We start from the raw sequence: 12,360 nt of genomic DNA, 5'->3' as shown, positions 1-12,360 counted from the left end.
AAGGGGAGAAGCACATGGGCCATTTCCAAGTTAAAGAAGTAGACTCTCAGTGGGGATCAAAACAGACGTGCTTCATTCATGATGTCTTTTGCAAACTGAATTTTTCACAAATAGCTTATTCGCAAACACAGACAACGAGAGCCATCCAAGTAATGCATCCTGGTACTAGCACCCTGGAGAATACTCTTGATTAGCTGGTCGAAGAAGTTTGTGTACGTTTTGTCTTCAATCAAGCGGATTCCAACAGTCATCATCAAACTATTCACATTGATCTACCAGGGGTGGTTTCTGACGCAGATAAAACTATAGTTAATAGTGGATGTGATTATCCCTCTCTTCATCCATTCCCAATAGATCTAACCTTTACTATAGAAGAAGTCCGTGCTGCAATAAGGGAAAGCGCATCAGGCAAGGCAGCAGGGCCAGACTGTACTCCGGTAGACGTATATAAAGCTGAACCAGAGTTTTGGGCACCACTGCTCACAAATGTTTTAAATCAGGGAAACCGAAGTGGGTTTATTGAAACATGGTCTGATGCCATAGTGGTCCCTATATTTAAGAAAGGCAATAGGGACGATCCTACCTGCTACAGGCCAATATCCCTACTGGATGGCCTTATGAAAGTAGCAGGTAGAATCATTTTAAAAAGATTACAATTGTGGGAGGAAGATCATAAAGTAGTATCACACTTGCAGTATGGGTTTAGGAAAGGCATCGGGACAACCGAACAGTGTCTAAATGTATCCCTTCTTATCTCCAAATACACCAAAGCCAGAAGCGGAGCATTATTTATAACTTTTATTGATCTAAGCTCCGCTTTCGACTGCGTGGACCATTTACTATTACGGACCACGTTGGGTGAACTGGGTATTGATGCTCGCTTAATCACTTTTATCAAAGAGCTCTATAACAACTCAGGTGCTAGAGTGAGGTACGGCAATCAGGGGGAATGTACTAAAAAAATTCCAATCTCAAGAGGGGTGAGGCAAGGCTGTATCTTGGCCCCACGACTTTTTACTTATTATATTAATTCAGTCGGCCAACACCTTTCACTTGCATCAAACGATTATCCCATGGTGAAAGGTTTTCCAGTCCCAATTTTACTCTATGCCGACGACGCTGCCATAATGTCTCAGACCCAAATCGGTCTACAGAGGGCGGTAACCAACTTTGCTAGTTATATGAAGGATAGAGGTCTCAGAGTGAATATATCAAAAACATTCACTATGCCATGTACTAGAAAGATCAATAGAGCCCCTTGTAATATATTCCTGGATAAACAGAAAATAGCCACAACTGATAATTTTAGCTATCTAGGAGTTCTGTTTGACAGAAGGTGCCGCTGGAAGCCGGCGATTGCAGCTAGAAAGCTGGCCTTCACCCGCACCTTAGGCGCTTTGCGCACTTTCTCGGCTAGACTGGGCGGTAAGCCAACTAAGCAGCTGTTACAGATTTACCAGGCTAAGTGTGTGCCAACAGCTACTTACGGGGCGGGCCTATGGGGCTTTGAGAATGACTACTCTCTGCAGGGTTGTGAAAATAAATTTTTATGCTATTTACTGGGAGTACCTAAAAGTACCTCTACTTTTATGGCGCATATTGAGGCAGGAGTCAAATACCTCAGTGATATCATTAAGATGTCTCCAATCATCCTGTGGCATAAGGTGTGGGTAACTCCCGAAGCTAGCTTCAACAGGGATCTCATAGTAGACTGTTTAGCTTTAGACGGGGTTGCCAATTTCAGATGGTTATCATATGTAAGATAAATTTTTTCAGAGTTGGGACACCCAGAATATTTTGAGAATCCAAGCACTTTGGAGGGTATTTCAAGATCAATTCTTAAGAAAATGCTAATCAATCACCTGGAAATTGGGAGATGGAATTGTGAAAAACAAAAACACTCAGTTTTAAATTTCCAGGAAATTACCCCCAATGAAGGCTTGCAAACCTACTTGACTGTTGTCCCTAGTCAGTTTCATCGTATGCTTTTGTCCCGCTTGCGCCTTGGGACTTTTTCGCATGGTCACCTTACCTGACGTGAACATCTGGTCATCTAGTAAGCTGGTTTGCCCATGCGATAATATTGCTGTGCAATCCAACATACATATAATGTTCTTTTGTAAACTGTACAGTTATCCTAGACAACAATTTTTAAAATCCCTACTAAATCAATGGGGCCTGAGAAATTGTAGACCAGCCTTTCAGAGAATGTTACGGTTAGAAGATGACCATGTGATTTTTGCTGTATCAAGCTTCCTAAATACAGTTATAAAGTACCGTAAATCCATGTGGTAAAAGATTTTTCCCTGGTACCCCATTGTACATTGTTGTTTAACGTGCTAGGTTCTAAGCTCATAACAATTGATGTCTTACTATGATTTTTTTTTTTTTTTTTTACGCAAGCGATTATTAGTACGTTTTAATCATTCGTAGTAATAATGTATAATGTAAAATTTCAATTGATGTATCTGCTATGCTTTTATGATTTTATTTGAAATCGAATAAAGCTTACATTTACTTACTTACTCACATTGATCGGATCTCTTTGTCAAGTTTAGGGGGCCATATCCTGCTTCCTAATCTTCCATCATTGAACTTTGCAGATTGGCTCAAGAACTCACAACATAGACACTTAACACTTCCACAGGACTGGATGAATATTCTGAAAGGAGCAAGATGCCCATCTTCCAGAATATCTTATCAAATGGGAGAGGTTCTGCATCTGGTGTATCTAGAAAAACATCAGTCCAACCAATAGCTTTCCAAATTTGGCTAAAGCTGTGCTGTTATTCTCTTTGTTAAAGGTGCATCTAACAGTAATTACTACTTATAGGAAGCCATTCAAAAGCTACTTCCAAAGTCTCTTAATCCCACCCAAGAAGGAGGCCTTGTCCTCCTTGGAAGGTTAAATACATGGATCTCCCTTTGGAGCCTATCCATAAAGCTACTTTCCAACCTATCTCCAGGAGGGCAGCCTTTATAATACACATTGCTTGAGCCTGCGTGGTGACTGTAGGTCAGCTTCAGTGGACTAAAGAACCATATATATATATATATATATATATATATATATATATATATATATATATATATATATATATATATATATATATATATATATATATATATATATATATATATATATATATATATATATATATTTATTTTCAAAAAGAAAAGATGTAGCAGGGAGAAGACCCATCAAGTTTCATGTCCAACAATTTCCATTCTAACCTTTATCCAGCCCCCACCCCCAACTACCCAGCTCCAGCAGAAAGACTTTGCATTCCTGGATGTTCAGTCTTAATGTTTAAAGCTTCAATGTTTTACCTTAGTAAAACATAAGACATTAGATAGCCTAGCCACCTCTTCGTAAATTAGCTCTCTGTTCGAACTGGCCCAGCCATTTCGAAACGGCCATTTCTAGGCAGATTGTATCCTATATTTAAGGCATCCTGTTTTCCATATTTACTTATTTTTACAGATAAATACAGACAATGTGTTTTCTGTCTGCATTTATTTTTTTTTAAGTGGATAAATACAGAAAATTGTGCTTCTTTTAAGTGACTCTCCGTGCTGTCTTTCACAAATTGTAGCCCAACAGTTGAGCAGATGTACAGCATGGAAAATTAAAAAACAGAATGAAATTTCTTTAAATAATGCCATATGTCAACATACATTTGTGGTATAATGCTAAGATGTAGTGGATGTATTGTTGCATAATATGTGTCAGCTTTAATAGCTATATCACAACAGACAAAGAAGGAGTGTCTATCAGTTAAATAAATATGGAAATGTACAGTTTCACATCATCATTTATAAACAAAACAAAATAAATATGGATAAATACAGATAAAATGGCCAACAATAATTTTGGATAGTTACATACGGAAATGTAAAAATAAAATAAATACCATAAAACTAGGAGCCCTACCTATATCTTACTTTTCAAGCAAATCTAAAATCTTTTGTCTGGTAGACCCAGAGCACAGCAGTGCACCATGACCCTCCTCTAAAAAGACTATCTGGTCAAAATGATTAAAAACTACTACAATAAATAAAAATAATTAGAAAAACACTGAGTAAGCATTGACTAAGGCTCAAGATCACAATGGAATTTCACTACGGACTCTATCATGGTGAAAACACAATAAGTGTCAAGATAGCATTTTCCAACCCAACAAGACAACAGGAGTATGCTAGCCTATGATCCTATGGGAGTTTCATCCTGCAAAACTAGGGTGTGAAAAGCCACTAGAGTTGAATTAAGGATGGGCTATATTTTCGGGAAATCTTTGTATACGTACATGGGTTCCATTTAAAATAACGTACGTACGTTTATTTTATGTGGATATAATAAAATGTGGCATTCATCTGGCCTTCTTGTATCTGCATTCCACAACCCTTGAGTCAATGATGGGAACTTGAGTGGGAAATCTACAACACTGGTGGCATTCATACTGGAAAGGGAGATTCAGTGCACTATGTGTGATCTGCACAGTGCAGATGGGCCTAGCAGGTCTCACCTTGGCTGCTGTATTCATTGCCGGTGGGCGGTGGTGGCTGCAGGGAAGCAAAGGGTGACGACCCGGGACCCAGGGCAGCAATCATCTCCATGACATTGGGCATCACCATGTGCACTGGACTCATACTGCGACATCGCTTCAGTGCAGGCCCATCCTGCTCCTCCTTGATGTGGATGTCTGGTTTAATGGGTACTGGCTTCCAGCTACAGGTGGGGTCGATGGTGATCTCTTCATAATCCGAGCTGCAGGGGTGAGGAAAAAAAGTACACAGTCATACCAATGCATCCAAAGAGAAATTATGTACCGAAACCAGTGACAGCCACCTGAGGATGAGTAAATGTTATTACAAAATAACTACCTAGTCCAACGGGTATTAAGTTACTGCCTACCCTGCAGAAACGCATAAAGATGAGCAACTGACCACATTCTGAACAAAGGGCACCTGCTGAACCGCGGTGCATGGGCAAGGAGACCAGTTAGATGTCTACTTAAAGTGCTCGAAGACCTGAGCAGATGTCTATTTGGCATGCACAAACTCCTGAGCAATTGCTGACCAGACACACAGAGCAGAGATTTGCAGACTAGGGTTCCATGCAAAGAACAGAGCATTCAGAGTACTTGAGCATAGGCAGATGAACGGGGTTGCCGATGATCAGAGCAGACACCAGTTCTGTGTGTACCAAAAAGTAGATAGTCACACTCCATCCCCGCCCCGTATAAAACAGAGCACCCGATTACAAAGGCTGCACGGAAATGCAGAAAGTCTCCCCAGCCATTCGGCCCTCTATGTCCATAAATCAAAACTAGTAACCTAGTTCCATTGCACACATTCCATGAAACTTGAATATCTGTCAATTTTCTTTCAATCTTTTTAATTCTTTTTCAAATAAATATACGAACTCCCGTATTTGGGTTCAAGGGTTTTGATTTAATGTAATTACCTTTTCCTTTTAATGACCTTTTCTCATACATTAACATATGACATTATGCATTTTCATCTGGAGAGCAGATTGAGGCGAGCCGGGGCGGCCTGCTACAGTACCGGTTGGGGCAACTAATTTTTGTCAGTGTCATTTAAAAACGACAAAACAAAATACTTGAACTTTGTTTGCAGTGATCACACCACTTTCTTTGGCAGTACAAATATAGTTTCTAAATAGTTTAATGGGAATTTCTATGTTTGACTACTGCAAATATTATAGACATAATGGGCAGGCAGAGATAAAGCGCTATGTTCACTAGGCAGAACTTTTTTCCCCTTCAATGTGGAGCAAAAGGCTCCCTCCACAACATCCCAAACTGAAATCATGTATATTACCAATATATTAAAAGAAAGGCAGCCAGCGGGCGAGTTGGCGGCAGCTGAATGAGGTATAACAGGTGTATTGAGGCCAAAGGTAATAGTTGATAGTGAGTTCGGGTGGTGATATTCAGTTGTGCAATTCTACAGGTCTTTCATTTTGCAAAGAAAATGTGATAATAGTAATCAAAGACAAAATATTTTTGATTCAATTTTTAGCAGTCTATATTAACATAATTCAAAAACGGACTACTTCGGCAGACCTCTCCACTGACGTCATACCATTGGGACAGCACTGATGAATCCCTACAGCTCTTTAAATTTCCCCATTTGGTTTGTTCATATGAAATCGCTATCCTCAAACTCCTGCTCTCTGGTCCCAACTGAAGCTAAACATCTGTAGGACCAAGTGATTAGTAATTGTAACTGAAAGAGTGCCTTTGGGTATTGCATCCTGAGTTGAAATAGTGCTTTCCTTAGAGAATTTACTTCTGGTATCCAGCATCTAATGGCAAACTGTAGGAATTTGCAAAGCATCCTTCACTTTTACCACGAGCCGTTGGGTACCAAGAGCCTAGCAAACCCATTCCCCATTCTCTCATAGAAAAACCATCCCCTTCACCTTGACCTGGAGAGGATAACCCACATCCCCCAAGTTGTGAAGCACTGTAGGTTCTGTGTGGGGCCTAGGTGCTGGGCTATAAGGTGTCCGAACCTGCTCTGAGGGAGGCCATAAGTGCCACATCCTGAAAACAGTTGAACAGGCATTTCTCCTGTGGGACCAAGAGTAAAACAAAATGGGAGAAAAGCCTTTTGTATTGAGGCGCTTGAGATGAACTGCAGTTTTCATCAAACAGGTTTGCCAAAGTACATAGTGCAGTCAACTACAGAAACTTCAAAAGGACACATTTTAACAAACTAGTCACTTCTTTAGCAGTGGCGGTTTTTAACTCAGATCTACAATGCCAGACCAGATCTACAATGCCACAACAGTTGCAGTTAAGGGACTACTTTAGGGTAACAAAGTGCAATACAATTGTTAGGGTTCTTCTACACGGCCATGAGAAACTAGAGTGTGGCATATGTGGAGAAGAAACGGCCATCAGATACTAGAGTGTGGCATATGTGGAGAAGAAACGGCTATCAGAAACTAGAGTGTGGCATATGTGGAGAAGAAACGGCCATCAGATACTAGAGTGTGGCATATGTGGAGAAGAAACGGCCATAAGAAACTAGAGTGTGGCATAAGTGGAGAAGAAACGGCCATCAGATACTAGAGTGTGGCATATGTGGAGAAGAAAGGGCCATCAGATACTAGAGTGTGGCATATGTGGAGAAGAAACGGCCATCGGATACTAGAGTGTGGCATATGTGGAGAAGAAACGGCCATCAGAAACTAGAGTGTGGCATATGTGGAGAAGAAACGGCCATCAGAAACTAGAGTGTGGCATATGTGGAGAAGAAAGGGCCATCAGAAACTAGAGTGTGGCATATGTGGAGAAGAAAGGGCCATCAGATACTAGAGTGTGGCATATGTGGAGAAGAAACGGCCATCAGAAACTAGAGTGTGGCATAAGTGGAGAAGAAACGGCCATCAGATACTAGAGTGTGGCATATGTGGAGAAGAAAGGGCCATCAGATACTAGAGTGTGGCATATGTGGAGAAGAAACAAATTCGCTTAGATGGCCATTGAGACATCAAGAGACAGTACATTCCTAGACTAGAGATACAGAGGTGCTAGAAGAACAAGCAATGGAAAAGCCAACTGTTCTTGGTTTAGGTGTGCTAAAGCACGCAGCATCAGCTCATTAAAATCAGTCACGCAGGGAGAGCCAGCAGGAGCGGACGAAAACAATAATGCTTGTAGTTGTAAGCAAGCACTCAAGTGGGGGCAGAAAGATGCACTCAAGTAGCCAAATTAGCATTAGGTGAGAGATGAACTCGGTAAAGACGATGGTTAAAGGTCACTCAATGCATATTATTAACAATAGGTCTGTATGACCGCTATGCTGTAAAAATTAAATCAGACCTAAAAAGCGAAAGTAGGCCTTTTTCAGCCTCATTCAGGAAGGCTTTAGATAGGTTTTCTACCATCATTGGCAGGGATTCGATATGCGCTATGAGACTCACTATTGTTGTACGACCCCCCCCTCCCGCTCCCCCCCAACCAAGGGGAGGGGCGGGGGGGAAAAGAAGAAAAAAGAAACAAGATTCTACATTTCGTGCTTCCCCTGGCATTACAGCAGGGGAAGAGACAAGGTTTGACTGAGTGGTCTAAGAACTTCCTGGTCCTAGATAATGGTAAAGTCCATTGTATCATCATCCCAGATGTTGGTCTTATGATTGCCATTGGAGTTTTTCTACAATGAGTAATCTGAAATGAAAATGTATTCAATAGAAGAACAAGCCACTGCCAGAGGGCTACCTTTCAGAACACCACCCTCTACATACCTGGTCACAAGGCATACCCCTTTCGCACAACTCCACATCCATTCTATTGAAAGAATTGGTCCCATATTGCCAAGGGCGAACTTTCAAAAATTTCACACTAACAGCATATCTTAGCAATTTTAACCTCGAGAAGAATTAAAGAACAAGTTACTTACCTTCGGTAACGCTTTTTCTGGTAGATACTATATCTGCCTGTGGATTCCTCACCTTGTGAATACCCCTTGCGTCAGCAACATTCGGAAATTCTTTTTTTCGTAGCCTCGCGCCGACGTGGACTCCTGACGTCATAGAGACACGACCTCGCTCGCGACTCCGCTGACATCACCGACGCCTATAACAGGCCCACGCCGGCGTGATGACATCAGTTCCACCCTTTTTTCCGTGCCATCGAGGCACACGGACGGACCAATGACCGTAGAAATATACAAGTATACATAGTACACAATAATCAAGGCAAAACACACAGTGTTAAGCAAAAGCAGGAAAGAAATTGGAACATTTCCTTGACAACAAAATATATATATACATTACAATACAGTAACTCTGGCAAAGAAGAGTGGACAACGGGGAGGCGGGTGGGTCAGTGAGGAATCCACAGGCAGATATAGTATCTACCAGAAAAAGCGTTACCGAAGGTAAGTAACTTGTTCTTCTGATAGATACATCTGCCGTGTGGATTCCTCACCTTGTGAATAGAGTCCCACAGCAGTCCCCACTCCCGGAGGAGGGCGTCCACTCTTCTAGACCAGGAAATCCTGAAGGACAGACCGCGCAAAGTGACCGTCCCTCCTCACTTCGGAGTCTAAGCAGTAATGCTTCGCGAAAGTGTGGAGGGAAGACCAAGTTGCCGCTCTACAAATATCCTCAACAGGCACACCTCTAGCCAATGCAGAGGTCGAAGATTTAGCTCTAGTTGAATGAGCCCTTATACCCTCTGGTGGTTCCTTACCGGCCAAAGAGTAGCAGATCTTTATGCAGAGGACGATCCATCTCGATAAAGTTCTTTTATGGACCGCTCTCCCTTTCTTGCAGCCAGCAAATCCAACGAAGAGCTGGTCCTCCAAACGAAAGTCCTTGGATCTGTCCAAGTAAAAGGACACCGCCCTCTTAGGGTCCAGACGGTGCAGTCTCTCTTCCTCCTTAGAAGGGTGAGGGGGAGGATAGAAGGAAGGTAAAGTAATGGATTGTCCTAGGTGGAAGGGAGTTACCACCTTAGGCAGAAAAGCAGCCCTGGTCCTGAGAACCATTCGATCAGCATGTATGGACAAGAAAGGGGGCTTGTGACAAAGAGCTTGAAGCTCGCTTACCCTCCTTGCCGAGGTTATTGCCACGAGGAAAACCGTTTTAAGGGTAAGAAGCCTCAAGGGACATTTGTGGAGAGGCTCGAAAGGAGCACCCATCAAGAAGGTCAAGACCAGATTCAAGTCCCACTGAGGCACAATAAAAGGGACAGGAGGAAACTTATTAATAAGGCCCTTTAAGAACCTTAAAACCACAGGTGACTTAAAAAGAGAAGGCTGGTCAGGCAGACAGAGAAAAGCTGACAGCGCAGAAAGATAGCCCTTCACTGTAGCAACGGCAAGACCCTGTTGCGCCAGAGAAAGGGCAAACTGAAGAACATGAGATAAACGGGCCTTCAAAGGATCAATAGACCTTTCCCCACACCACGAGACAAATTTCGCCCATCTATAAGAATAGACGGACTTAGTGGAGTCACGCCTGGCTGACAAGATGACATCCACAACGTCAGGCGGGAGGGAAAAAGAAATCAGGTTGCCCCGCTCAATCTCCAGGCATGAAGGTGCAATGTCTGGAGGTGGGGGTGTAGAACCTGCCCCTCCATCTGAGAGAGGAGGTCTGCCCTGTGAGGGAGACGGAGCGGCGGGTGAGAGGAGAGGTGGAGAAGATCTGTATACCACACCCTTCTTGGCCAATCCGGGGCGACCAATATGACTTGGGCCCGGTCTAGGCGAATCTTCCTCAGAACCCGAGGAATCAAGGGTATGGGGGGAAACGCGTAAAGGAGTTGACCTTTCCAACTCAACTGAAACGCATCCCCCAAGGCTCCTTGCATCGGATACTGGAGACTGCAGAAAGACAGACAGTGCGCATTCTCGTGAGTGGCGAACAGGTCCACCCGAGGAGTCCCCCACATCCGAAAAAGGTCGTGAACCACCTCCGGGTGAAGCCTCCACTCGTGGTCGGCAGAGAACTGCCGACTGAGACTGTCTGCACGAACGTTCAACACTCCGGCCAAATGATTCGCCATTAGACAAATCTGATGGTCCTGAGCCCAGGACCAGAGACGCAGAGCCTCTCTGCAGAGACACTGCGACCCCACTCCTCCCTGCTTGTTGATATACCACATCGCGGTCGTGTTGTCCGTTAGGACCTGAACCGACTGACCGCGAAGGGAAGGGAGGAAGGCCTTGAGCGCCAAACGTATCGCCCGCAATTCTAGAAGGTTGATGTGAAGCAACCTTTCCTCTGGAGACCAAAGGCCCTTGACCTCCAGATCCCCCAGATGAGCACCAAACCCGAGAGTGGATGCATCCGATATCACCGTGGCCACCGATGGGGGAAGTTGAAAAGGCTTTCCTTGGGACAGATTGCCTTCCACGCCCCACCAAGACAGATCCGCTGCAGCTTCTCCGGAGATCCTCACTGACTCCCTGATATCTCCGCTGTGCTGATACCACTGCTTGCGGAGGCACCACTGGAGCGCCCTCATGTGCCAGCGTGCATGGTTGACCAACAGTATGCATGAAGCCATCAGACCGAGCAGGCGAAGGACCTTCAGGACTGGAACAACCGCTCCATTGTAAAATAAAGGAATCATCTCCCGTATGTCGCGAATCCTTTGAGGGGGAGGGAATGCACGACATACGGTTGTGTCCAGTACTGCACCTATGAACAGGTTGCGCTGGGAGGGCACCAGGTGAGACTTGGGTACATTTATTGAAAAACCCAACCTGTACAACAACTGGGTTGTCTCCTGCAGATGATGAAGCACAACCTCTGACGACTCTGCTTTGATCAGCCAATCGTCCAGATACGGGAATACCGGAATCCCCGATCTTCTGAGATGCGCCGCCACCACTGCCATCACCTTGGTGAAGACCCGAGGTGCAGTAGTAAGTCCAAACGGAAGGACCGCAAACTGGTAGTGTTGTGACCCAACCGTAAAACGGAGATACCTCCTGTGCGACTTCAGGATTGGGATGTGAAAGTACGCATCCTGCAAGTCGAGTGACACCATCCAGTCTTCTTCCAGCAGAGCCTGAAGAACCTGAGCAAGGGTGAGCATCTTGAATTTCTCCTGCTTCAGATAAAAATTCAAGATCCTGAGATCTAGGATCGGACGAAGCCTGCCATCCTTTTTGGGAATCAGGAAATACCGGGAGTAGCATCCCTGACCCCTTTCCTGCTCTGGAACCACCTCTATCGCACCTTTTCTCAAAAGTGTTTGGACTTCCTCCTGTAGGAGTAACAGATGTTCCTCTGAGCAATATCCCTGGCAAGGAGGGTAATTGGGAGGGAATTCCCGAAAGGGAAGGGCATACCCATTCTCTACGAGATTGAGAACCCAAAGATCTGATGTAACCGATTCCCAATCTCGTAGAAAGTAGGTAAGCCGGCCCCCCACTGGACCCACATGATCCTGAATGGCGGATCTAGGGCTGCTTTTCTGTGGCTGGGGGGTTGGAGGAGGTGGAGGAGGAAGAGACCCGACGACCTCGAGGACGTGATCTCTGTTTCCCTCTGTAAGACCTATACAAGGTATTCTGCTGCTGCTGTTGCTGCTGCTGCTGAGCTGGTCTATACGACCGAAAGGAAGAGCGACCAAACCCTCTAAACTTCCTGGTCGTAGAACCCCTGACCTGAAGGCCCAGAGATCTAGCAGTTGCCCAGCTGTCCTTGAATCTCTCCAAGGCCGCGTCTGCCTTCTTTCCAAAAAGCCCCTCGCCATCGAAAGGCAAATCCAATAATGCAGACTGCACATCCGCTGAGAAGTCAGATGACTTCAACCAGGCTGAACGCCTCGTGGCAACCGCCGTGCCCATAATTCTTGCCACAGAATC

General features: G+C 44.3%; 1 protein-coding gene across 5 annotated transcripts in view; it reads right to left on the bottom strand.

Annotated features, from left to right (window-relative positions):
• The window catches only part of ZMIZ2 (zinc finger MIZ-type containing 2), a 360,252-nt gene that overhangs the window by 44,184 nt on the left and 303,708 nt on the right, over nt 1-12,360 (bottom strand). For all 5 annotated transcript variants that reach the window (XM_078666775.1, XM_078666773.1, XM_078666776.1 and 2 more), the window contains one exon: nt 4,527-4,768. In XM_078666775.1, coding sequence (XP_078522901.1) covers nt 4,527-4,768 — 242 coding nt within the window. The remainder of the gene's footprint in view (nt 1-4,526; nt 4,769-12,360) is intronic.

The sequence above is a fragment of the Lissotriton helveticus genome, chromosome 11 (genome assembly GCF_964261635.1).
Source record: "Lissotriton helveticus chromosome 11, aLisHel1.1, whole genome shotgun sequence".
Classification (NCBI taxonomy): domain Eukaryota; kingdom Metazoa; phylum Chordata; class Amphibia; order Caudata; family Salamandridae; genus Lissotriton; species Lissotriton helveticus.
Note: the sequence above shows the minus strand (reverse complement) of the source record. Positions and strands in the feature narration are given on the sequence as shown.